Source organism: Mustela nigripes, chromosome 2 (genome assembly GCF_022355385.1).
Source record: "Mustela nigripes isolate SB6536 chromosome 2, MUSNIG.SB6536, whole genome shotgun sequence".
Lineage (NCBI taxonomy): Eukaryota > Metazoa > Chordata > Mammalia > Carnivora > Mustelidae > Mustela > Mustela nigripes.
The window spans coordinates 136,146,383-136,173,013 of record NC_081558.1 but is presented as its reverse complement, the minus strand read 5'-3'; the positions used below and the strand labels follow the sequence as shown (position 1 = coordinate 136,173,013).

General features: G+C 33.9%; 1 protein-coding gene across 1 annotated transcript in view; it reads left to right on the top strand.

The window, feature by feature from the left end:
* The window catches only part of RSRC1 (arginine and serine rich coiled-coil 1), a 412,534-nt gene that overhangs the window by 233,029 nt on the left and 152,874 nt on the right, over window positions 1-26,631 (top strand). Inside the window, exon 7 of the mRNA XM_059388345.1 lies at window positions 12,608-12,659. Within this exon, the coding sequence (XP_059244328.1) occupies window positions 12,608-12,659 (52 nt within the window). The remainder of the gene's footprint in view (window positions 1-12,607; window positions 12,660-26,631) is intronic.

The following is a 26,631-nucleotide window of genomic DNA, read 5'->3' as shown; positions in this document are numbered from 1 at the left end:
AGGGGGGGGGGGAGAAGAAATGTCAGTTCCTTACAAGGAAATGTTATGTAAACATTTCTACTTGGTAGCACAGTTGTGTAGCCAGTACAAATAAATGACTATTTGGGTTTGTTGTTTCTTCCCATTTCTTTCTTATGCTTCCATACTTACATTAAATTACTCATACTTTTTCTTCTATCTCCCTACCTACCTTGGCTCCACAGAGCAGAGAACATTTCTACTTCATCTTCTTAGCTTTCATATAAAGCTACTTCCTTTCTAAATGTAAGTGTTCTGGAGTTCTGTTAAAAGGTGGTTAGGTGGTGAGGCTCCGTAGTTGGGGTAGGAATGAAGGGAACTAAAGAGGAGAGAGGGCACTCATTTTGAAAGAATAGAGAGATAGCCTATAGCATTTTCACAAAGATCTTGAGTCCTGTATGAGTTGTTAAATAGTCCATAGTGTATCCTTCCACCTATGTGGGGTTGGATAAAGATGTTGGCATTTCAGCACTTCTACAACTAAGGATACAAGGGAATAGAAATTCAGGTAGAGCATTGTGCGTAAGTGAAAGCACTCGGAGGAAATTGCAGGGCATGGTTGAGAAATAGTGAGAGTCTGTGTATTGCTAAAATATTGGATTGAGTGCAGAAATGGTTGAAAAATAAGAATAAAAGAATAAGCTTGGGAAATTATTTATGGTAATTAAAAATTAAGGTGAGGGGCACCAGGGTGGCTCAGTGGGTTAAGCTGCTGCCTTCACCTCAGGTCATGATCTCAGGGTCCTGGGATCAAGTCCCGCATTGGGCTCTCTGCTCAGCAGGGAGCCTGCTTCCTTCTCTCTCTCTCTCTCTCTGCCTGCCTCTCCGTCTACTTGTGATCTCTCTCTGTCAAATAAATAAATAAAATCTTAAAAAGAAATTAAGGTGAAACATTTATGCTTAACTGTGGAAGCAGTGGAGAGTCACAAAGGTCTTTTTTAAGCAGTAATTTAGAACCTTGCCTTGTGAAGATAACTTCAGCAGCTGTGTTTAGGATGGAAAAGTTAAGTGGAAAGGATACAGCTGTAGTCCTCTAAATTGGTGGTCAGTCTTTTCTATAAAGAGCCAGATAAATATTTTAGGCTTTGTGGGCTGTATAATCTCTACCAGGGCTCCTCAGCCCTGCCATTTGTAGCCATAGACAGTTTAGAACAAATAATCATGGCTGTGTATTTGTGTTGTAAATGAGCAACACTGTTTTGTAAATAACAGTATTGAGTTATGAATAAAGGTTTCTTATACAGGTCCTCAAAAGATGTTGTACCCTTAGGTTTAGATTTACCTCTTTAACTTCTTCATCTATAAAATGGATCTGTAAAATGACATCCTTTTCTGATTTTTAATAAAGAAAATAATTGTTAAATAACTTTTTTGCAAACCCTAAAGCTGTTTAGAGAAAATGCTTGGTAAAGCTCTAAGATGAATTTGCTATTGAGAATGGGCTATTTGTTGTTGGTTTAATTCTGTTCGTTTCTTCTTGGGTCTTTGTTTAAACCAACGTGGTGCTAAGTCTAGAGGCAAGATAAATTTACTTTTAAGCTACTTGTAATATTTCTAGCTTAGACCTTGATCTTAAGAGATAGAATTATAGTAACTGTTAAAATGAAATGTAGCCAGAAATATGATAAACTGTTGATATGTGTCTCTGTCATAGTGAGATTGCATTCACGATAAAGGAAGCAGCACAGTACCTGTACTGTGAACATGTTTAATATTTTAGAAGTTACTCATCTGGAAAATCTTGATGAAAATGAGATTTTTAGATGGCGCTCACAACCTTTAAGATCATTAATGTTAACATCCAAAAGACTAAAGAAAGTTTAGTTTAACTTTGTACAGTCTTTCCTAGCAATTAAAAATGATTAGACTTATCTCCTTTTTTTCCCCTTGAAAGTTAATAATCAAATGGATCTCAAGCTGAGAGGCAATATAGTGTTATTAAGAACACTAGATTTTGTGATCCGGGTTAAATTCAAGCTCTGCCACCTTACCATCTTTGTGACTTAAGGTAATTTATTCTTCATCTAAAAAATAGCATTAAAAGTACCTGCCTTGTCAGAATTGTTATGAGAATTTTGTTAAGTGAGATATATATAATGTGCTTAGCTCAGGGTCTGGAATGTTAAAGCATACAGTAAATAATAACTATTTTTTCAAAAAAGATGTTAGGTTTTTTTCAGGTAGCTTATGCTTCCTTAGGAGTGTCTGTCATGTTGGCTGGGAAGGATATGGCACATAGAAATGATCACTTATATATTTGGAAAATATGTGATCACTTTGAGAATTGCAGATTTGTTAAAAATATATTGTCATCCTCTCAAACATTCAGCTATTCAAATTAGGTAAATTCTTCCTAGTAGAATTCAATGAAATTAGTATTACAAACTAATGTGTTTACATTTATGAGGATTTTAAAATTTATAAGGAAGTTTACTTCAAATATGAGTATATACCAGGCACTATACCTGGTCAGGTATATACCATGACAGTTATTGTCTTCAAGAAGCTAATAGCCTTCAAAGAAGGAGAGATAGGCAACATAATCAGTAATTATACTGAAAATATGCTGATACATGTGTTTGTGGGGTTTACAGGAACATAGGGGTTTACAGGAACAAAATAAGCTGAAACTGATGGGAGTTTCAGAAAATGATGCCTTTTCAGCTAAGCTTTGAAAGAACAGATTAGCCCAGAAGAAGAGGTAGATGTTGTCCAGAGAAGGGGAGTTTATAGATTTATCTGTATATATAATGCACTTTTATTAACATTCATTGGAAAAATAGCTGTGTGACTTTGGACAAGTAACTTTACCTCACGAATTTGTGTCAGTATGAAAAGAATTAATAGGCTTTCTCTTCCAGTGAAGATGAAGAAACAGCGATCAGATTTATCCTCTGACCTGAAACAACTAAAAAAAAAATTATAAACTGGACAGATTATTAGAGAAGACAACTCTCAAGACATGAACATAAAACATGAAGGACAGTGATTCCGAGAGGTGGGGGAAGAAAGAGGTGTGCCCTTCAATCGCTTCAGCATGAGGCCTAGAGAAAGTTTCTAGGTCACACCACACACACTTGGGCAGAACCTGGTAGTCTCCTTGAATTGAGAAGATGGAGCTGTAATACCAGGGAGGCCAAAGCCCCTAGAAGTCACAGGGCAGTTTACCAGAGAGGAGTGAGCTACAGAATATCTGCAGAGGGTTTCCTTCAGGTATTCAGCAGACTGTTCATTAGTACATGCATGTGAGGAAAGTATCCAAGGCTTGCAAAAAAAACCATTTGAAGTCGGGGCGCCTGGGTGGCTCAGTGGGTTAAGCCTCTGCCTTCACCTCAGGTCATGATCCCAGGGTCCTGGGATCGGGCCCCGCATGGGCTCTCTGCTCAGCAGGGAGCCTGCTTCCCCCTCTCTCTCTGCCTGCCTCTCTGCCTACTTGTGATCTCTGTCTGTCAAATAAATAAAATATTAAAAAAAAAAAAAAGCCATCTGAAGTGATCAGAAGAAATTGCCTGCTACTACACAGAGTTGGGAACAGTGCCTCCTCCCAACACCCTGTGTGGAAAACTCCATAATTCAAGGTGCTTCTGATCAAGTACTAAGGAAGTCTTAATAGTAGGGAAGAATTAATGACAGACTTAAAGCTGTTCTGGTGCTGCCTAACGAAGTAAGAACTGAAAGGATCAAATGGTTTCCTAGTAATTTAACTTTGCCCTGAAACAAAGACCAAGATATAGGAATACAAAAATATCCAGCATACAGTGTACAACAAAACAGAATCATGGTGTCTGACATTTTGTCCAAAAGTACCATACATCCAAAAAGATCAAGAAAATGTAACATATAATAGAGACAAAAATCAGTCAGTTGAAACCAACCTAGAATTAGTTGACAAGGACCTTGCTAGAACTATTATAACTATATTGCATATGGTTAGAGAGCTACTAAAAAAACCTGAACATATCAAGTTGAGACATGAAAGCTATAAAAGCAGTCAAAATTCTGGACCTGAAATCTCTGAGGTGAAAGATACATTGGGTGATATTAATGGACATGGTACACTGCAGAATATGAATTAGTGAACTAAAAGGCATAGCAAAAGAAACTACCCAAAATGGAACCAGAGAAGAAAAAATAAAAATAAAAAACAAAAACAAAAAAGCATTTGTGAACTGTGGCAACAACATTAGGCAGCCAAATACACAATATATATGTGACTAGAATCCTGAAAGTATGAATAGGGGGCAACAGAATAACATAATTGAAGAAATAATGACCAAAATATCTCCAAGTTGATAAAAACTGTAATCGGGGGCACCTGGGTGCCTCAGTGGGTTAAGCCGCTGCCTTCAGCTCAGGTCATGGTCTCAGGGTCCTGGGATCGAGTCCCGCATCGGGCTCTCTGCTCGGCAGGGAGCCTGCTTCCCTCTCTCTCTCTCTCTCTCTGCCTGCCTCTCCATCTACTTGTGATTTCTTTCTGTCAAATAAATAAATAAAATCTTAAAAAAAAAAAAAACTGTAATCAGTTTCAAGAAGCAAAACAAGCCCCAAGCACAAAAAATACAAAGAAAACCACACCAAGACTTATAATATCAGATTGCTTGAAACCAGTTCTGAGAAGAAAACCGAAAAAGCAAGAGTAAAAATAAATACTAATTGTTATTATATAAGAGAAAAAAGTACTCTTTATGTATGAGGGAATGAGATATCTATGAAAGCAGATTTCTATGGGAGACAATGCAAAGTACAAGAGAGTAAAGGAGCAATTTTAAAATAATGGTAGAAAATTTTTATAAGTCTAGAATTCTTCCAGGAAGAGTATCTTTCAAAAATGAAGGCCAAAGTGAAGATTTTTTTTTTTCAAGACACACAAAAATGGAAAGAATTCATCACCAAAACTCCTGGACTACAAGAAATGGCTAAAGGAAGCCTTTTCAGGTACTGAGTTGACATAAAAGAAGGGAGAATACTGGGAGTGGTAATTACATGGGTAAACAGAACTCTTTAAAAGATAACTGTTTAAAACAAACAACACAGTGTATTATAGAGTTTATAACAATATATGACCACAATGACAGTAATAATACAGAAGCTGTGAGGGGAGAAATGCAAGTGTATTATTGTAAGATTTTTATAGTATATATGCAGTAATATAATGAAGGTGGAGTGATAAATTAAAGATCTATATTGTAAACTCTAAAGCAACAAACAGAATAACACAAAAAGAGTTTCTGCTAATAAGCCATCAATTATAAAATGGAATTATAAAAGTGCTCTATCTAGGAGAAAGCATAAAAAGAATTAAAAGGGAACAAAGAGCAGATGGGACAAACAGAAAACAAATAGCATGTGCTAGGTTAATAATTACATTAAGTGTCGATTGGTCCAAACATGCCAATTAAAAATCAGAGTTTTTCAGATTGCATTAAAAAGCAAGATCCAGGGGCTCCTGGGTGGCTCAGTTGCTTAAGCACCTGACTCTGTGATTTTGGCCCAGGATCTCAGGGTCCTGAGATCAGGCTGCTTTGGGCTCTGCTCATTGGGGAGTCTGTTTGAGATTCTCTCCCTCTGCCCTTCCCCCTACTCACACTTGCTTGCTCTCTCTCAGATAAATCTTAAATACACACACACACACACACACACACACACACACACACAGGAATATTACTCAGCCATCAGAAAGGATGAATACCCACCATTTACATCGACATGGATGGAATTGGAGAGTATTATGCTAAGTGAAATAAGTCAGTTAAAGAAAGAAAATGATGTGGTTTCACTTATAGGTGGAACCTAAGACCTAGTATACAGAGGATCATATGGGAAGAGGGAGAAATATAATGGGAGGAGGTCAGAAAGGGAAACCAATCATGACAGACTCTTGACTCTGGGAGACAAACTGAAGGTTGCTGAAGGGAAGGTGGATAGGGGGAAGGGGTGATGGGTGTCAGGGAGAGCATGTGATGTGATGAATACTGGGTGTTATATGCAACTATTGAATCATTGAACACTGCATCAAAAACTAATGATGTACTATATATTGGCTAATTGAATTTAAATAAACATTAGAAAAAAACAAGATCCAACTATCTGCTGCCTATTATACATACACACATGGACACACACAGACACACACACACACACACTCTGCACATATAAAGCCCAAGAGGCACAAATGATGGAAAGCAATATAACAGGCTAAAACTCAATATTGTTAAGTAAGTAAGTAGTACTGTTAAGTAAGATGTCTTTTCTTCCAAATTGACATGTGGATTCAGTGCAATCCCATGCAAAATCCTAACAGGCTTTTTTGGGGGAGGGCGTACAAATTGATAAGCTTATTCGAAAATAGGGGATGCAAAAGAGCTAGAAGAGCTGAAACTACTTTAGAAATATAAAAAAAGGTTGGAGAATTTATTCTACCTGATTTCAAGAGCTAATATGAACCTGTAGTAATCAAGACAGTGTCATATTGGTATTAAGACTGACAAACAGATGGGGACACCTGGGTGGTTCAGTCAGTTAAGCTTCTGTCTTTGATTCAGGTCATGATCCTGGGATCAAGTCCTGCATCAGGGCTTTTTGCTTTGTAGGGAACCTACTTCTCTTCCCTCTGCCTGCTGCTCCCCCTGCTTCTGCTCTCACTCACTCTTTCTCTCTCTAGCAAATAAACAAAATCTTAAAAGAAAAAAAAAAAGACTGCCAAGTAGATCAATGGGACAGATAGTCTAAAAATTTATATCTATCTATATATATATATATCTATATAGATATATATAGATATATATATATTTATCTCCAATTGATTTCTTTAAATTTTTTATTAACATATACTGTATTATTAGCCTCAGGGGTACATGTCTGTGAATCAGCAGGTTTAGACACTTCACAGCACTCACCATAGCACACACCCTCCCTGGTGTCCATAACCCAACCAACCTCTCCCAACCCCCCTACCCACAGCAACCCTCAGTTTGTTTTGTGAGATTAAGAGTCTCTTATGGTTTGTCTCCCTCCTGATCCCGTCTTGTTTCATTTTTTCCTTCCCTACCCCTCAAGCCCCCACGTTGCCTCTCAAATTTTTCATATCAGGGAGATCATATGATAATTGTCTTTCTCTGATTGACTTATTTCACTCAGCATAATACCTTCTAGTTCCATCCACATCATTGCAAAATACAAGATTTCATTTCTTTTGATGGCTGCATAGTATTCCATTGTGTATATATACCACATAGGGGAAGGGATTAAACCATTAAAGCAAACCATTAAAGAGTTAGCTCTAGAGAACAAACTGAGGACTGCGGGAGGGGAGGTGAGATGTGCCGACTGGGTGATAGGCATTAAGGAAGGCGCGCTTGTCTTGATGCTCAGTGGGTATTAATTGTAAGTGTTGAATCGCTAGATTCTACTCCTGAAACTAATACTGCACTATATGTTAACTAACTTGAATTTTAATAAAGTCTTAGATAAAATTAATTAATTAATTAAACTAATAAAAGAAAACAATCCAATAGAAGTTTGGCAAAAAATTTGAACATCCATTTTCCAAGGAAAGTTATGGATAAGGAGCACATGAAAAGGTGATCACCTCTATTAATCATTGGGGAAACATTGATTAAAACCACAAAGAGCTTAAAACCACTTTAGAATTTTGGAAATTAAAAAGGCTCATTATACTAAGTCATGACTAGGATGTGGAGCAACTGAAACTCCTGTACACTGCTTGTGGGAATATAAAACAGCTTTGGAAACAGTTTGGTAATTTCTTATAAAATTAAACATATATTTACTGTCTTTCCAGAGCCCTCTCTCTATACCTTTTTTGTATAAAAAGAGCATACGATTATTTTAAATTGAGAGAGATAGCTAAAAACTGCTTAAATCCAATCTTAATTTTGATTTTGCAGAATGCTGATAATTTATTTTCCAAGCTATAGTGCTCTTTTAGCAAAGCCACAGTCTTTTTTTCAGATTTTCTATTTCCCTATAACCCCCAAAGGTGTTATTGGCAGCTGGGACAGCTATCGTCTCATCAACTCCCAGGATTTCCACAGTGGTGGCCAGGGCTTCAGGGAGCTGGCTGAATATGGATGGAAATAGGAAGAGCAAACAAAGAGTTTAAATAGTTTAGTGTGTAAACTGGTTTATATAAAGATGGGCTTGCTTCTCTGCTTCTTGTTTTTCATAAATACAGTTGTGGCTCCAAGGATTGTGCTGGTTTTGAATGTTAGCTTTGGCACTCTTTCAAGATTCTAGACCTGCTGTCTATTTATAAAGAACTCAGGGGATTGGACTAAATAAGAGTAAATCCAAAGTTAAGGGAACAAGTCTAGACATTGAAGATCATCGCCTCCCTAAGCCATAGGAGGACTTATCTTTTAGTTTCATCTTAGGAGCACTTGTTTCTTCTTAAGAAAGTAGATACTCTTCTATAATATGAGGGCTTACAAATGAAGTTAAGGAAGTATACTAGCTACCAAAGAGAGGGAACGGAACAGAGCAGCTGTGGAGAATCCATGGCAATAGAAAGACTACCAATCCCTTTCCCCCTAGCCAAAAGACCACTATCAATTTAGAAATTTTAAGCCCTAAATGATAAGATTTTTAGCACAAGTATAATTTTCTTTAAGGGAGTTAAAATAATGGTACATTATCTACTAATTTATTTTTATGGATATCATACCATATAATGTAATAATGTTTTAACTTTAATATGACCTTTACAACAAACTGGAAAAATACAGTGCTGTTTTCATAGGCACTAGGTCCCTTTCAGAGGTAAAAGTGAGTACTGTGCCTTACCCATGCGAGATACTCCATAATCGATCACATGGACTTGGGAGTGAATGAATCAAATTTTCTTTCCAGAGGAGTTAATTCCAGGTAGCAAAACTCAGACTCGTGCTTAAGGTATAAATAAAAACACTACACTTGGGAAAAAAAATATATGGCCTTTAAAGACTTACAGTATAAGTTCATACTGTTTTTACTCTTCTATTCATGTTAATGTTAAATTTTGGCAGGGAACAACAATTATAGACTCTATAATTCAGTTTTGGTGATACTTGTTTAATTATGCTCCTAATTTTGATGTAAGGAATATTATTTCTTAATGGAATATGAATTTTTAATCCATAAGTTTACTTCATACACTATAATTGTGACATTGTATTCTTAATTATGTCCTCATTTTACAGTTCTTATATTAAGAAATTGAAGTACATGCCTTTCTATTTGGTATTACATTCTTGTTTATTGAATAAGGTTAAGTTTCTAGTTCTGAATAAGATTAGTACCATTTACCAATTTTAGATGGAATTCATACTAACCCCTGAAGTGTAATACACATTAAAATTTTGAAATTTTGGCGCTCAAGCCCTTAAAGGTATTTTCATTCTAAGCCAGTTAGTATGGTGATACCTAACTAAAAATGGATTAGTATAAATTGTTCTTTTAGCTGTATATTCTCTTTCTTCGTTCTGCTTAATCTTTTCTTTAAAAAGTAACTATAGATAGCAAATAGAATGATGGCAACAGAAATCAGACTGCCTCTTTCCTGCTCCCAACTCGAACTCATCTACTTCGGACCCAAGCAACTCCTAGAGGTTCTCAGCCATGATTCTCAGCTATTGTGATTCTTTTCTTCTTCTGGGACAAACTCTAGGTTGAATCAATGTAGCAGAGCCCTTGGAAAGAATTTGAGAGGCAGGTGATAGAGATTGCAATCCCATATCCATTCAACTTACTCACTAGTAATGGTAAAAGAAAGATATTTGCAAATGAATAAAAAGTGAGAGAACATTCATATTTGATACTCTATCCAAGAAAAATGCTTGAAAAATGACTTAAATATTTATAAGAGTAAAAATATTTATAAAATACAAATTTTAAAAGTCTGGCAAGTCCAGCAATGTATTTTTCCTCATAGTTGAAGTTCTCCCTGTATTGCTAAAATTTAGCAAGTTATATTTGTATAAGCAAATGTATTTAGAATGTCATCATATTTCACCTACTAGGACAAATGTATTATTTTGGACAGATTTTTCTTTTGAACAGAATTAAAAACTCATCTCTATGCTTTTATATCTATGGGATTAATTGCTTTGACTTCATGACTGTCCTAGTGATTTAGTTAGAAGGATCCTGAAATTTGGAGTCAGAAGGTCTTTCATTTCAGTCTGCCATTTACTAGTAGAGGCAAGTTACTAAACTGCTCTGGTTTTCTTTATCTTTGAATGTGAATCCTATATTATAGATTGTTAGAGAAATTAATGAAAATATAAATATGTCTTAACAGGCATTTTTATCAGAAATATCAATCATCTTTCTTTAGGAATGGGAATTACCATATTTTCAAGAACGTGGTTATAAATAGAGGGTGATGGGAGCTGCCACAGAGGGGGATTTTGTAGGATTGGAGACTTTAACAATATTGTTTTTGGTGGGGGACAATATGGGTACTCATCATCCTGCATATTTTTCTATGTCTTAAATATTTCTGAATTGTTAAAATAATTTCCCTAATGAAATGCATGAAACTTTCCCATGAAATATCTTAACCAGTAAAGTGTCTAACATTTTTCTATCTAAGGACTTCCTAGAACAACACTCTGAAATGTATGCTTCATAATTCTTAGCTTGGTTGAGACCTGCTAGTTAGAATATCATTTCCTTCATGCCATTCTACTTATGTTATATTGCACAAAGTATCACGTTTTTACTGTGTGTTTTAAGTAGATGGCAGAGGTCACAAATTGTCTGTTTTGGGATTGAACCTGGCTCTTAGAGGTACTCTTTGTCCCACACAGTAGGGTCTTTATGGGAACTTCCAAAGTCTCATGAAAAATCAAAGAACGTTGTAACCCTGAGTTTGCATTTCTGTATGACAACAGTGAGTTGGTGCTGAGTCTCAACTTCTGCCTTGAGTAGGTCACATGCTGCACTGTTCTGCACCCTCACCGTGATCCCTGATACTGAGGCCAAATGTCATTTGCCTTTTGTCATCATAAATGTTTATATTAACTGCTTGACCCCCATAGGCAGTTGAGTTTATAGCTCTTAGAGAACTTGTATTCAGGAAATGTCACAGTCTTCTATTGATAGTTTGCTGTGATATCTTAAGTTGAGGTTACATATTTTCAGTACTTGGTAACTTTATAAAGCTCACTTGTGTAGCATTTTCTCTACACACATAACATAAAGTACTGTTTTTAAGTTTGTCAGCTCCTCATTCGGTCCTATCCAGTCAGTCCTTTCGTGTTACCAAGTAATTATTTCTCAAATGTAGTTCTTCTTACCACCACTGCTCCATCTCAGGCCCTCATTGTCTCTCATTGCTTTCTCGCTGAGCTAGTAACCTCCAGTCACATTCCTTTCATCAAGTGAATCGCTAAAATAGTACAGATCTCCTCTCCTTCACCACTGTTTCAAACTGTTCTGAGTCTCTCTGTCTTCTATGGGAAGATCTGCAAATGTTTCCCTAAAATGTTTCCCTACTATTCCCCAAATAGTAAATAGTTTAGGCTTTGCTGGCCAGAAGTTTCCTGCCACGAAAAAAATGATTCTGCTGTTGTTGGACTGAGCACAAAAGCACCCATAGACACTACACAAACAGAGGGGCATAGCTGTTCCAATAAAACTTATTTACAAAACCAGGTCACCGGTCTAGAGCTATAGATTGTCAACCCTTGTTCTAGGATATGAAAGACTCCTCCGTCTTTCTTCTTGTCTTAACTGCTACTCTTCCATCCTGTTTCTTACAGTTTTTTCAGAAGCACCACTCAAATTCTTAAACCTTGTACATCTTCTTTCTATATTGTATTTAATTCTTTCATTCAAACCATTTTTTCACTGAGAAATATTACAATAATCTTATAAAATGTTAAATCTTAAATGATGGTATCATATTTAAACATGAGGTTATTTAGTCACTTGCTGACATCTTCATAAATGTATAGTGAAGTACAGTCTTAAGTGTTAAAAAGAGTTTTTAACGAATGTTTCATAAAAATCTGTAACTTTGACACAACCCATGTTATGGCTTATGGCTTAGATCTATTTTAAAATAGACTTTCAAATATTTAGGAAAGCAGAAAATATTTGATTTTAGGATACAACTTGCCTGAAGCATTGGAGGTCAAATTGCCACTTAAATTCTAATAGGTCACTTTACACCTTTCTATAGACAAAAAAATAACAGAACTTGATAATATGTTGTTAAATATATTAGCAGTGTGGGTTTTGCCTCATTATTACATTGCAGTTTTTAGGCTGTCACTGATTGGTGCTGTTTAGGTGCTGATTTATGCTATTGCTGATTGATGTTGGATAGTAAACAAAACCTCTTCCAGTAAAAAAATGAAAGAAATTCATTCTTGCATCATATAATGAGAAGTGTGATTTGATTACTATGGTGAGAGACTCAGTAGATTGGTAGAGCTGCTGTGTGGAATTTTGTCAAGAAGTGGACGGATATTAGTAGTGATATGATAAAGTCTTCTAAATTTTCTGATATTTGCATAATAATACATTAATATAAAGCTCTATATATTAAAATGACCTGTAAATGTCTTTTATGGTTGAATTTTAGCCACCAGCTGAACAAGCCAAAGCCAGACTGCAGCTGGTTCTTGAAGCTGCTGGTAAGTTTGCCTAATTTATTTAAATGGAAAAGTACTAAATAAATCTTAACATGCTTACAGGTGGGTCAAAGAAAAAACACCTATTTTCATATATCTTTACAAATTTGGGTTATATATATGGCCATATTTTATAGGAAATATTTATTGCTACAGTATAATGCTAGCAGGTAATTCTTCACCTTTTTATTTATAAAATTGGTTTCAATTTTAATTTCAATTTTGATAAAGTCCAGTTTATTGATTTTTGTCTTTTGTGAACTGTGCTTTTGGTGACATGTTTAAAAATTCTTTACCTAAACCCGCATCACATCATGAAAATCTCCTCCTGTGTGTTCTTTTAAAAGTTTTATGCTTTTACATTTAAGACTATGTTCTGTTTTGATTTAACTTTTGTATAAAGTGTGAGTTTAAATCATGTTTTCATTTTTCAAAACAAAACAAGGTAAAGGTAATATAATAGTTTTTCCAATTGCATTGGATAACTCTTAGACTGTTGTGGATACCACCTAACCTGAAAATACTGTATGTTTTATTTTTCAATGATAACAGTAATGCAGTGAATTTGATTTTACATATAATGCCCAGATTTATGTAGACATTAAATATTTCACCTATTCAAAAAATGTAAAAGATCAATGTTATCTTTTCCAAGTACTGATATTTTACTTTGAATCCTGTTGTGCTTTTAAAATGTATATAACTTATTTAAATTATCAAGGTTAAGCATGAGGTAGGGTTAGAATAATAACACCAAAGTGGTACATATTTCTTAAAATATTTACTTTTTAAAGATCTGTAAAGAGTTCATAATTTCCATTTGCAAAGTGAGAATTCTATTTTAACTTCAAAAATAATTTCAAACTACCAGATGTTAGTAGTTGTATTTTTAGTGTTCATTGATTGAGAAAATACATATGTGCATATTGATTCAAGGATTTCTTGGTTTAGCTTCTACACAGTGTCCACATTTTAAAGATTGGAAGCACCAGTGTACATGATATACTAGCTTCATAAATCACTAACAGAAGTAACTTATAATAAAGGGATAAATATTGATAAATATTTTGACTGTGAGTTTCTATATCACTCCATATTACTTTAACAGTCCATTTTATCTTTAATTATGTAGAATTATAATTTCTATATAATATAGTTTTGCTTGCTATCAGGTTTTTCATATTTTAACTCAAATATCCCGTAAGATAAATTTAATATGATTATGCATATTAATGTATGCATTTGATGCATATGATGTACATTGATTCTTTAGTAGCATTTTGCTTTGAAAAATGATTTCCAGTAGATAATTTGAGTATGGACGAACTCTTGCTTTAAAGAAAATGTTTATGGTGCTTGGTCCAGAAAATATTTGTTTCCGTTAATATAACTATAAAGAATTTCATTTCATTGTTTTATACAGTTATCTTTATTTTTTAATATGATTTTGAAGCATATAATAAAACAGATTTGATACTCCAAACTTCACAGTGTATAAGTTGTTTATATCGGTCCCAGCTGTTACCCTCATATTTTAATTTAATTTTCTAAATTCTGTTATGGATAAAGAGCTAGGTTCTGTGAATTTGAGACATACTCAAAATATTACAACAATTCACAAATTAAAAAACTTTTATTAGCTGGGTAAGCAAAGGACAGACCTTAGCTACATGTAGCATTATTTACTTACTAATTTTCTTCTTTATTTAACATGTTGTCCCTAGCATTTACCTCTTATCAGTAACACTGTGATAATATATCCTATTAAAAATTATGTTTTCTATATTTTAAATTATTTTCTTGGAATTGATTTTCTTGGAATTGATTTCTTGGAATTTCTTGGAATTGATTGGAAATGAGCTTATGAAGTTAAAGGGTATTAATATTTAGAGTGACTTTTTATGCATTTTTTGCTAAACCATTTCCACTGATGAAGATTTTTACCAAGACTTTGCATTTTTATGCCAATTCCATGAATATATTGCTTCATAATATGACATAACATATTATACCCCTTTGGAAAACATCCAGTACTGCTTTTAATGAGAATGTGTGGACTTGGAGAGAAGTGGGTGGGTGGATAGGGGAATAGCATAAAAACAAATACAGAATTTGTCAAAGTTCTAGATGTCTTTCAGTGAAGGACACAAGGTGTTCCTGGATTATTAAAAACAAATGAATAAAAGAAGGGGGAACATGATGAACTTGAGCTTAGGCTTCTATGAACATTGAGGTACCTGGATAGGAAGATCTGGTAGCACCCATTTTGTCACATTGGAGAAAGTTTACTTGGATTCTCAAAGAAAACATCCTGACTTTGGGGCCTTAAAATTGAATACAAGGAAAGGCTTAATTAAGGCTGTATGTTAGATTCTTGAGACAGGATTTATTTCAGCTTTATAGTTACTATAATCTGGTAGATAGGGTTTCTGTATAAAGAAATCCTAAAGCTCCTTAGTCCTTTGTTCTAACTTCAGATCCCAAAGAAAGTTTTATATGTAACCATTGTATTGTTATTGATTTATGAGTGACTGTTAGTAGTGTTATTGGTTTGGAATTAAAATATATTTAGAACGTTTGGCAACAATTATTGATGGTATGATTTCAAAAAACGTGTATGAGTGAAATAACATTAAGCAAAATGTAATTATAGGGTATCATGCGTATTATGCCAAACATAAACTTGAAGTCATAGATTTTACTTTATTTGTTATGATCATATTTTTTATACATTAAACTTACATATTTATACTTTGTTATGCTAAATCTTCATATTGATAGAATTTTTTTTATGTTCACTACCAAATTACAGTCAAAACCAAATTTCATGTCTCTTGTTTAACTTTTAATTCAAAGGTGATGTGAAATTAAGACTATATCTAGAATTGCTTTTCTGTTGTTTGCAAATGGCAACAGGACACAAAAGATTGAAGAATCGTATAAATTTGTAAGACTGAATCTTTAAGTTGTAACCTTGGGTAATAGTTTATCCTATGATATTGATTAAATCCTATTAACTGTGCCATGCTTCTTCTTTCCATTTTAAAAATGCTTTTACCATTTTCCCATTTATTATGATGCAAAGCTTTGAACTTTTTTATCTTTGACTTCTTAAGAGGCAATGATTGAACTAGAATAAATGATCTTATTTTTAAGTATTTTTTATATTTATCCTTTTAGTATCTTTCCCACTGCCATCTCCTTAGTCTAGATGCCATACATTTCACCCATAGGTTAATCCATAATTTCCTAATTGGTCCCTAACATCAGTTCTCTTCTCTGGAGGTGGTAGAGAAAAGTGGAAGGGTTCTAAGCCTACTTACCCTGCTTACTCTTTGTGACCTTGGTGTTTATTGGTTAACCAAAACAGAGGTAATTTTTTTTTAATGGAATATGACAAATGTGTATATTTTCTTGTTTGCTATAGTTCTCTACTTTTTAAAAAAATAATCTGTTGAGATGAAATTCACGTAATATAAGATTAATCGTGATTGTTTAAAGTGAACAAATCAGTGGCGTTAAACAGATTTACAGTGCTATATAACTACCAACTCTCTCTACTTTCAAAAATTTCCATTACTCCAAAATAAAATCTCTTACCTATGAAGCAGTTTCTCTCCACTCCCCAGACCCCCTGAAACCACCAATCTGCTCTGGGGTTTTTGTGGATTTATCTATTCTGGGTATATATAAAAGGAATCATACAATGTGTGACCCTGTGAGTTTGGCTTTTTAGCATAATGTTTTGGTTGCTACAGCCACACTGTAGCATGGGTCAGTATTTTATTTCTTTTTTATGCTGAATAGTGTTCCATTGTCTGTCTATACACCATTTATTTATCTGTTCATTTATTGATGGAAATTTGCATTACTTCTCCCTTCTGACTGTTGCAAATAGTGTTGCTATCAACCTGCATATATATGTACTTGTTTGGGTACCTATTTTTTAATTTTGGGTGTTGCATACCTAGAAGAGCAGTTGTGGGGCCATTTGGCAATTCTGTGTTTAACTTTTTTGAGAAACCACCCACACTTTTCCAGTGTCTGTGCAATATTACATTTTCATCAGCAATATATGACTGTAGTCCCCTATTGTGTCAGCTAAACCACATCACACATTTAAATTACCTCTTTGAAAGTATTTAGCTTTGGGAACTTCTCTGTACCATAATTTACTCGTTTGTAAAGGGGCAAGATTATAACTACCTCATAGGATTTTTGTGAAGATAAGTATAATATGTGAAATGTCTAGCCCAGAGCCTGGCAAATGGTAGCCATCAGAAAATGCTTATTTCCACATTGCTTTTTGTGATTACCACTGATAGATGATTCTTTCTTAGCCACCATTTGGTTATGCTACTACTTTGGCTCAAAATTAGTCATTGGCCCTCAATTTCTTACAAAATTAATTTTACGTTTCTGTGCTTAAGGTTCCAGGGTCCTGTACAGTGGACCCACAGACTTTTCTATATTTATTAGAATTCATTTCTAAACTCATTATTCTTTGAGTTACTTTTTCTTTTCTACCTATGAATCTTTGCTTATGATTTTTTCTCTTGTAGAAATGACTTCTTCCCTCCTCTTCCCACCTCTAAGCACTTTAAATCCAATCTCAAGTAAGATTTTCACATGACTTTTGTGACCATGTCAGCACATAATCTTTCTCTTCATTTTTGAATTCTTTTTGTTCTTGTCTGTGTATACCATGTCTACTGATATTTACTCACATATACCTGATACTAATATTTAATTATTTAATGAGTGTTGAACCTATTTTCCCAGTGAAATAATAAACATGATGGTTGAGAACCAGAGCTAAAACTTCTAAGTCTTTCCCAGGAGTTTTAGCAGCATCTATAGAGAGTGGTACTATGCCAGCTATGAATCCAGCTATTAATCTTTAATGAGCAAGGCATTGTGAAGAAACAATCTGGACATAACTGATAACTAAGCCTTTTAAGTGATGGTATGCGCATTTGAACCACTGATTCACTTAAAAGACACAAAAAAATTCTCTGACTTGTAACGTAGAAGATATTGGTCAATAATGACTTTTTAATCTTAAACTTGAAGATAGTGCATGACAGAAAAGATAATGGAACATGAATGTCACACAGGAGGAAGAAGGAAGATAGTAAGTGTACTTAAAAGACTTGCCTCCATCACTTTTGCTTTTACTGTTATTTGACGTGTTACCAGCAGTCCAGACATTGGGGTTTTCTGCAAAAACACAGTATCATCTTATGCCATCTGATGCACAGGTCTGAAGAAGAATTTAGAGTAGAGATTTTTCTAAAATGTAAATATTTTTCGGGGCACCTGGGTGGCTCAGTTGGTTAAGCCTCTGCTTTTGGCCCAGGTCATGGTCTTAGGGTCTTGAGATCAAGCCCCGCATGGGGCTCTCTGCTCAGTGGGGAGCCTGCTTCCTGCCCCACACCCACCTGCCTCTCTGCCTACTTGTGATCTCTCTCTCTGTCAAATAAATAAATAAAATCTTTTAAAAGAAATAAATAAAATAAGATATAAATATTTTTCATCAGATGATACTTGTTATAACATGGTTTTAAGATACAATTTTCTCTAAAAAATTTTTTATTTTACTTTTAATAGAATCATTGACACATGCAACCTTTAAAATTCTATCTTTAGGGTTATAAGAAAAAATAGAAATTTCCTTTAGTGTGTGAATGGTAAATAATCTTTATCATAAAATTTCTGTGTAATATTTTATTTTCTAAATAATGTCTACAACCCTTTTTGGTTTTGCTTTATAGTTTTAAAAATACTTTCATAATTTTTTTTATCATTTGACTCACATCACAGCATGGAGAGCTAATTAAACATTTTACAGATATCCTGAAAGCATAAATGGTTTGTAAAAGACCACATAGCTAGTAAGGGACAGAACCAGGACTCAAATCCAGTTATTTCTGACTCTTGAGTTATTTCTCTCCATAGTTTAAATCCCCGAGTTATGTTAGGCAGAAAGAAATAAAGAAAATATTACCAAATACATACTTTGTTTTGTTAAGTATGGTGCTCTAGTTACCTTACATTAAAATAATTTCTATTCTCAAGCAAGCTTTTGATTCTGAAATGAGCTTTTTCTAATTGATAATAAAAAATTATCAGAGTTTGAGCCAGAAAAAAAAAAAAGTTTTTTTCCATAACTACTAGAGTGTTCGTAATAGCAAAATTTCTGATAATTTTGAAAAATCCTGGTAACATTTTATGATCAATAATGTTTTGTTCTTCAGCCTCACTTGCTGAGATAGAAGCTGGTTAAGTACTGTGAAACACAGATGAGTTACACACACATGCACGCTGTGCCCAGGCAAGGAGCTAAGCTTAGGAATAAGCTAGCAGTGCCTCATTCCATCCCAGTTCTGCTGCATGTTAAATTTAGATTTTATTCTCTTAGCTACCCATTAAGTACCTGAAAACCTATTCCTTACCTTTTCTCTTCATAGCCATGCGATCTTGGAAGTCTCAGTACTTTTCTAAACTCCATTCTAACTATAAATATTTGTGATTCTGAGAATAACAAAGGAGATTGCTGCAATAATGTTGAACCATTTCCGGGGAGCATTGAAAACCATTCTGCTACCCTGATTTAAAGCCAACGGAGATTTTTGCTCTATAGCTTTTCTGATCACTGATCTGTGGCTTAGAGAAATAGGCTGATTTATTGTGAGAAAAGCTTTCATGTGGGGCATACTTAAAAAAATCAACCAAGTGATTGAAAAGTTAATTTCCATTTCCTAAAATAAGTAGTTTCAGACTTTTTTTTCCCCATGTAGTAGGCTTCTGCTTGATAGTATGTTGGCAGTCTAGATTCATACTCAGCCTCCCTAACTAACTTTGTAAGTAGTCCTTTAGTTTCCTCAACTATAAACTGGATATATTAATACTGATACATAGTAAGTATTCAGTAAATGTTAGCAATTGATATCAAAGGCAATATAGTATGGTGGTTAAATTCTCAAGTTAGATGGACTGGGTGCCATTCCCAGCTCCATCATTTACTCATAAAACGATGAGAGAGGTTAAAGCCTGCTGAACTTCAGTTTTTTCATTTATGAAAGGAGAATAATATGTACCTTTAGAATTTTTATGAGAACTAAATAATGTAATAAAGTGTTTAGAACAGCACCTAACATGCAACTGAGTGTTCTGTAATCATTAGTGAGTAGAAATAGTTTTTTATGGCATCACTATAGTGATGAGGTCATTATCAAGGAAGAGACAGTGAGCAAAACATTCCCCTCCTACCAACATACATAAACAGAAGAAGTTATCAAGAATTAAGAATAAGGCTTTTTAAAATAAACAAATGAATAAAACTTAGTTAGTTTAATTGACTTGAGCATTGGTTAAAACTTTTTTTATCAGAATGGTTTCTGCAAATTTCAGAAATTGTACCTAAAGTTTAATAGCTTTTATGTGAAATCAAATTGATATGTTAAATTAACTTCCAATTCCCAATAATAAACATGATTTTTGGCTCTGTGTTCATTCAGAAAGATAAAGTAGTACTCCTAAAGAGAATCATTAAGTAAATTGCATTTAAAAAGTATGTTACTTGTTTAGCATCAGCTACATGTTTATATCTGAATAACTATTATTTATCCTTAATAATATTTAGTAAGAAGAATGCTATCAGCTAGAGTCTAACAATATCACAGCAACTTGCCATGTTTGAGCAGATGTTAAGCAGACAGTAGTTGAATGTTAATTTTGAGAGGGTGGTATGTTTAAGCCTAGCTGAAGTATGTTGCATGTGGGCTTTCTAGACTCGAGTACAATGCCGGATCTCTGGGGAGAATTTTAAAGCTAAACCTCTTTCTTTGGGATCCTCTATATGGACTCTCTCAAGTCAGTATAAAGCAGATCATCCCTAGGCTAAAGCCCTTCAGCTTTTGTTATTGGGCTCTGTAGACCTGTAATTAGGCCTCCTGGCAGGCCATGCAGGCCAGTTAATGGTCATATGGAGTTTCTGTGAGGCAGACTGGCTTTGTATAAATCCTGGGTAGGAATACGTTTATGGGTCACTTCCTACCAGGACCATGCTTTGTCCTTATGCCCTGCGGGCTGACAGGGAGCAGGTTCCCTTGACCATGGACTGTTCAGTTTGCAACTCAAAATCTACTCCACTAATCCCCAGTGTAAACAGAGGATTTAGAAGGGCTTCTGTCACTTACAGTTGCCAATTCACTTGGGTGTCTGTGAATTTATTTTTCCCCAGACTTCATTATTCAAAGACTGACAAGTGTATAAGATTTGGATGTTTGTTTATATATCAAGTGTGCTGTGGGGTTTTTTTTCCCCCAGTATTTTTAGAATCATTGTAAATAATTTATCTAAAGCAGAATTACGTAATGAGCTTTTTTGTTAATCACCTGCTAATATTTCTTAATTTAAGCCACTAGAAAATTCGGGATGACAGCTAACCTTTTCCTATAAGAAAAATTATGAGTCCAGTTTTTGGATTTTGGGGGGGTAAAATAACACCGTGTAAAGAAATTTACCAAGAAGTGATGAATGCAGATTTCAGATAAGTCAAAGAAATAATAAATTCAAAACTCTTCTGTACTATACATATTATATTAAGTAAAAATGTCATTTTAGTGTTGCTGGAAGCTTTTGAATCTTGAGGAATATCAGATCAGTATATAAAATGCTTAATAAAAATGTGTTTCATGAAGCACTTAAAATTAATAAGAGTGCCATTTATTGAGCATCTACTATGTGGTGAGCACTTTTATACATTTATACATATTATAATTTTTAATAATTAATGCATGTTTCCTAGCCAAGCAAAATATTTGAATTTTAAGAAAGTCATGATTGAGATATCTTTTGTTTTTCATTTTATTTCATCTTCTATTTCATTATAGTTTTCTCGTTGTTGCTCAGATTATGATGATTTGATTCTAAAATGTGTAAGTTCTGAGTATGCTCTACAAAGAACTGTCACCTATCTTCTTATGAGCCAATTTTTCTTTAAGGGAGGAAATCAAACGATGAATTCTTTCCCAGGTCTCATCTAGTAAATCAGTGCTCAGTATTTTGCATTTTGTGATGTAAAATGGTTCATGACAGATGTGGCTGAAAAGACCACATACGTAGACTGTATGATTTTAGTCTGGTGGAACTAATAGGATCACTCATTACATTTTAGACCCTGGGGTTTCTTTTTTCTTTCATAAAAAAAAAAAAAAAAAAAAAAAAACTGTTTAAATAGAGTAGCCCTTTTTGTGTGTGAGTACAGCATCTTCCCCCAAATTTATAAAGAGTTGATGGTAACAAATCAACAAATAATCCTCTCTCTTCCAAAAAGTTCTTTCATTAATGTTTATTTAATGTTAACAGTTATTTTTTGTCTTGTCCAGAAGAGTTAAGATTTTGTTCTATTTTTATAAAAGGTTTCTTTAAATTTTATTTAGCAAAACAAGAAAATACATTCCTTAGAGAATCCAAGACCTGAGAATTAAATTTAGATATATGGTAATAAAAACAAGTTCTGCAAATGTTGAAATATTTAATGGCAACAAAAAAAACATTATGCAGTTAGAATCTGGTGTTCACTTACAGCTAAGAGGATCATAGCATGATCTATTTTTCTTTTTTAATGTACACAGCATATTTATTGAAACAGAAATATATTTGTGATATATTTTGGAAGTGAAAAAATAGAGGCTTCTGAACAGTGTGAAAGATCTGATCGTATTTTAGTTTAGACCAAAAGTTTAAGTTGTAATTGAACCAAATGTTATATTGAAAGATATCCTGGGCAATGTATATCAAAATGCTAATAATGGCTATTATCCCTAGGTAGTAGGATTTAAGGTAATTAAACAAATCTTATTTTGGTTTGTCTTTATTTTTTAATTGTTCTGGCAGATATATAGAAAACCTATGGAGTTGTAGGAAAGAGTAATTTAAACATGATAAAATTCCCCAATACTTAGTATGAATTTCAAGGAGTTTTGACAACTGTGTTAAGTATCACCAAAATTTTTGATAAAGACCATTTACATTACTCCAGAAAGGCCCCTTATACTCCTTTGAAGTCCATTCTTTTCTCCCTATCCCAGACCTTAGCAACCGCTAATCTGCTTTATGTTGCTATAGTTTTGCTATTTTCAGAATGCCATATAAATGGAACCATACAGTATGTAGACTCTTTGATCTGGCATAGTGCTTTTCAGGTTTGTTCTTACTGTTATATGAGCATCAGTTCTGTTTATTGCTTAGTAATATTTCATTGTATAGCACAATCAGTTTATTTATTCAACAATTGGTAGACAGGTTGTTTCCAGTTTATGGTTTTTCTGAATAAAAATTACCTGAATGTTTGAGGACAAGTCTGTATAAACATATTTTTATTTCTCTTGAATAAATAGTTGGGAATGTGATTTGTTGGTTATATATATAGTTAAGTGTAGCTTTGACTTTATAAGAAGGTGCTAAAGTTTTCTGAAGTGGCTGTGCCGTTTTGAGTTTCCACAAGCAATGTATGAAAGTCTCATTTGTTCCTTGACATCACTTGATGTTGTTGGGTTTTTTTTGTTTGTTTAATTTCAGCCATCCTGTTTAATGTGTTGTATTTCATTTGGCCTTAGTGCACATTCCTGTGATAACTCGTGAAGTTGAGCATCTTTTCATGTAGTCATTTGTCATCTGTATACTTCTGTGAAGTATCTGCTCCTGTCTGTTCCCCATTTTTAAAAAAGGAATTATTTATAATATTGACTCAGAGAGTTATTTATATATTCTGACTACAAGTCAGGTATGTACTTTATATATTCTCCTTAAATGTGCCTCCTTGCCTCTTTATTTTCCAAACAAAGATTTTAAAAAATTATTAATGTGCATACAGTAAAATACACCATTTTTAGTGACAATTTTTTGATTTTTGACAAATAAAGTTGTATAATAACACCTAGAATCAAGATGTAGAACAATTTTATCATCCCTTAGAATTTTCCCATCCCCTTGATGGCAAACCCCTCCTATCACTTCTGCCTCCTGGAAACCACTGATCTATTTTTTGTCCCTATAGTTTTGACTTTTCTAATTTGTCATATAAATGGGATCATGTAATATGTAGCTTTTTGAGTCTGGCTGCTTTGACCTAGTATAATGCTTTTGAGATACACCCATGTTGTTGCTTATACTGGTAATTTATTACCTTTTTATTACAGAGTAATATTCCATTGTGTGGGTTCATTAATTGAAGGGTGTTTAGATTATTTCCAGTTTTGCCCAGTTATGAATTATACCATTAAAACATTATCAAAAGAGATTTTATATGGATATAAGTTTTTGTTACATTTAGGAAGTACCTAGGACTGGGACTGCTGGGTAATATAATAATTTCATGTCTAACTTTATGAAAAACTGCAAACTGTTTCTCAAGGTGGCTCAACCATTTTGCATTCCTAAAGGCAATGTATGAGAAATATATGTGTTGTTCCATATCCTTGTCAGTACTTGGCATTATTAGTTTTTGTTTTACTTTGGTCATTCCAGTAGGTGTGTAAAGGTGTCTCACAGTGGTTTTAATCTGTGTATCCCTCATGATGAATGTTGTTGAACATCTCTTCATGTGCTTATTTGCCATTGCAGATCCTGTTTTCCCATTTTTAAAAATTAAATTGTATGTTCTTTAGTTTCTAAATTTTGAGAGTTTTTATATATTTTGGATAAAAGTTCTTTATCAGATATGTGATTTGCAAATATTTTCACATTTTGTGGCATGTTTACATTCTCTTAACAGTATCTTTTGTAGAACAGAAGTGCCTAATGTGCTGAAGTCCAATTTATCAGTTTTTCCTTTATGTATTACAGTTTTAGTGTCATATCTTTTGCCCAAGCAGAAAACACAGATTTGCTTCTGTGTTTTCTTCTAGAATTTTCATAATTTAGGTTTCATATTTAGATCTGGTCCATTTTTAATTAAATCTTGTATATGATGTGAAATATGGGTTAAGGTCTTTTCTTTGCATGTGAATATCTAATTGTCTTAGTACTATTTATTTGAAAAGATAGTTTTCCTCTAATGAATTTTCTTTGTTACTTTGTAAAATATCAGTTGATCTCACGTGACTAGGTTGTTCTCAATTCTCTATTCTGTTCCATTGATCTTCTTCTATCCTTTTGCCAATACCACACTGCCATGGTTACTATAGCTCTGCAGTAGTAAGTCTTGAAATTAGTTACTGAGTTTTCCCCCTTTATTCTTCTTTTTCAGAATGCTTTGGCTATTCTAGTTCTTTTTCCTTTTTATATAAACTTTAACAGAGGGTTTTTATTAGGGTTATATGGACTACAGATCAGCGTTCTAGAGAATTGACTCTTCCATCCTTGAACATAGTATAGGTGTCGGTCTCTGGTTTTTCTTTGATTTTACTCATCAGTTTTATTGTTTTTAGCATATAGATATATATTTTGTTAGATTTATTCCTAAGCATTTTATGTTTTGGAGTATCATTACAAGTAGTACATTTACTTGCTTAGATTATACTGATAGTTACAGAAATGTAATTCTTTTTTGAATATTGAATTATTATCCTGCAATTTGTTAAACTCATTTAAAGATTGCTTGTTTCTGTAAAATTCTTTGGAATTTTCTATATAGATAATTATGCTGTCTCTGAATGGAAGTTTTGTTTTTCCTTTAAATTTGAAAACCTTCTATTTCTTATTCTTGCTTTATTATCTTTATTATCCTAGTTAGGATAATAAAGATAATAAGAACCTCCAGGCACAATTTTGAATAGAAATTGTAAAAGTGGATATCCTTTGATTATTCCTGATCTTAGGGAGATGAACATTCAGTCTTTCACCATTATGCAAGATGTTAATTGTAGGTTTTTCATAGATGCCCTTTTCAGGTTGACGAATTCTTCTATTCCTGATTTCCTGTGAGTTTTTATCAGGAATGAATGTTTAATTTTGTCAAATGGTTTTTTTTCTGCATCTTTTGAGATGGTATGTTGAATTGGTTCATATATTGAATTTCATTGATCAATTTCAAATGTTAAACCAATCCTATTTACATTTTTGGGAGAAACATTGTTTGAATGCAGTGTACTTTTTATATATTATTGGATTGGATTTTCTGAAATTTGTATATATTATAGCTTGTATTCATAGCAGTTAGAAATGTTTCATTAGGACCATTTGTGTGCCTGATTCCTTCTATTAGATGATAAACCCCTGTAGTAAGATCTGTCAACTTTTTATTTCCCAAAGTAGCACAATACCCTGGTGTTAGGAGTCTTTATTTATTAACAGTTGGTTGGATGAATAAGTGTCACTAATAGTCTGTGTAAATGTGCATTTATATACCATTAAAGGTATATACTGAAACTCATTCCTGACACCTAGTTCTGTAGTTTTTAACCAAGTAAAATACACCCAGTTTTCCCTGTAGCAAATTCTAATATAGAAAGATGGGAACTTTTTACTATACAAAGTCTTTCAGGCTAACTTTCTCTACTTTTATATGTTTAGTATCCAAGCAAACTTTAATCAGATATTATTTGGATGGAAAACCATACACATTTAATGTTTTCAAATAGTTTTTTTGGTTAGTATCCCAATGATATATTATATATGCTCATTAAAGGTAATTTTTAGTTTTGGGGCACCTATGTGGCTCAGTCAGTTAAGCCTCCAACTCATGATCTCTGGGTCCTGGGATTGATCGCCACGCTGGGCTTCCAGCTCAGGGGGAGTCTGCTTATTCCTTCTCCCCCTGCTCATGTGTGCTCTGAGGAATAAATAAATTAAATAAATCTTTTTATAAAGCAAGGTGTGGGACGCCTGGGTGGCTCAATGGTTAAGCCTCTGCCTTTGGCTCAGATCATGATCTCTGGGTCCTCCGATCAAGCCCTGCTTCGGGCTCTCTGCTCAGCAGGGAGCCTGCTTCCCCCTCTCTCTACTGGCCTCTCTGCCTCTCTGTGTC